Genomic DNA, 1,447 nt, shown 5'->3' on the forward strand with positions numbered 1-1,447 from the left:
GAAAAGTGATGCTAGAGTCACATTGCCAAAAATGCGAAATATATAAACAAAGTTGCAATTATGGAAATAAATTATTACATGACCTAGTGATGATAATACTAACATACGTTCCAGGGGTCTAGGCGACGCCAGGCAGGGCAACCGATCGGGACTACGGTCCACCCCTAAAGCCAAAACAAAGTCCTTCAAAGGAAGGCAACCGTGTTACCCATTACGAATGGGAAAAAAGGCACGCTAATAGATGATGATGATGATGATGAATACTGGTATTCTTATTTGATATCTTCTACCTTAGACATTGCTTTCAAGAACTAGGCTGCATGGCGTTTTCTCTCTAAAGAAATCGAGAGAGAGAGAGAGAGAGAGAGAGAGAGAGAGAGAGAGAGAGAGAGAGAGGGGGGGGAAGGAGGACACAACTTCGATGAAGAAGAGGAGGAGGAGAATGAGGAGGTGTTGTACCCTAGTTAGAGACCTTGGAAAAGACAAGAAGGCCAGTTCGTGCTAAACGAGTTGTCGGGTCGGAAGGTTTGGGGAAAGAAGCGCAAGAAGAAGAAGGAGGTGGTGTAGGAAGAAGTCCATTGGAACTTCTATTTCAATCCTGCGTCCGGGATGAATTTAAGTAATGTAGGAGTGAGTGTCATTCTCTATTTCTGTTTTCCATGTCTGTTGTGCTCTCGTACGATGGTGCTAGCGAAGCATCGTACCTTTTACTAAACAAGTGTTGTGTGCTCCACATCATTTTTGTGTTCCATGTCTTACATTTTGCATTCTATTTTACATATGGAAGAATGTTTTTATTGTTTTTGGGCAAAAAATTTCTCAATCCGCTTTGCAATCAACGTAAGCTGTTTGATGAAGAGATGTGCATTGATAAAACTGTTGACGTTACATTATCAAAATAGAATATATCGTACAAGGCAAAAATATACATTTGTTTTTTTTAATTTGAAAAACCATTTTCATTGTTCGTTCATTGCTCTCGGAAAATGGCCATTCATTGCCATGAAGTAAGACATTTTTTGCATTTGCACTGAATGATAACAGAAGATGAACAATTTCCAGGTTTCGTTGCACACGCCCGAATTCCCAACCCCACAGATACATTGTGAAGTTATGAACTTAATAGTTATACTTTAGGTCATATCATTCGTGTTTGGAACATGGCATACATTTCCTTGTTATTCCCCTGATAATTCATCCTTCCAAATTTTAAAAGACGTTTATCAACAACGACCGAAGCATCGAATTCTCTTTCTGTTATTATTATTATTATTATTATTATTATTATTTTTTTTTTTTTTTTTTTTTTTTTTTTTTTTTTTTTTTTTTTTTTTTTGTCTTATAAACCGTTCACCCTTGAATATGCGGCGAGTGAAAGACAAAGCGAATGCTGTTTGAAATCTTGATCGGGTGAAGGAGAACGAGATGAATTTCTTGGGTGTGGTCC

The 1,447-nt window shown here is 37.9% G+C and overlaps 1 protein-coding gene across 1 annotated transcript in view; it reads left to right on the top strand.

Annotated features, from left to right (window-relative positions):
* Positions 1-473: 473 nt before the first annotated feature.
* The window catches only part of LOC137633003 (uncharacterized), a 22,560-nt gene continuing 21,586 nt past the window's right edge, over positions 474-1,447 (top strand). The window contains exon 1 of the mRNA XM_068365172.1: positions 474-630. Coding sequence (XP_068221273.1) covers positions 610-630 — 21 coding nt within the window. The 5' untranslated portion in view covers positions 474-609. The remainder of the gene's footprint in view (positions 631-1,447) is intronic.

Source organism: Palaemon carinicauda, chromosome 42, assembly GCF_036898095.1.
Source record: "Palaemon carinicauda isolate YSFRI2023 chromosome 42, ASM3689809v2, whole genome shotgun sequence".
NCBI classification, from domain to species: Eukaryota; Metazoa; Arthropoda; class Malacostraca; order Decapoda; family Palaemonidae; genus Palaemon; species Palaemon carinicauda.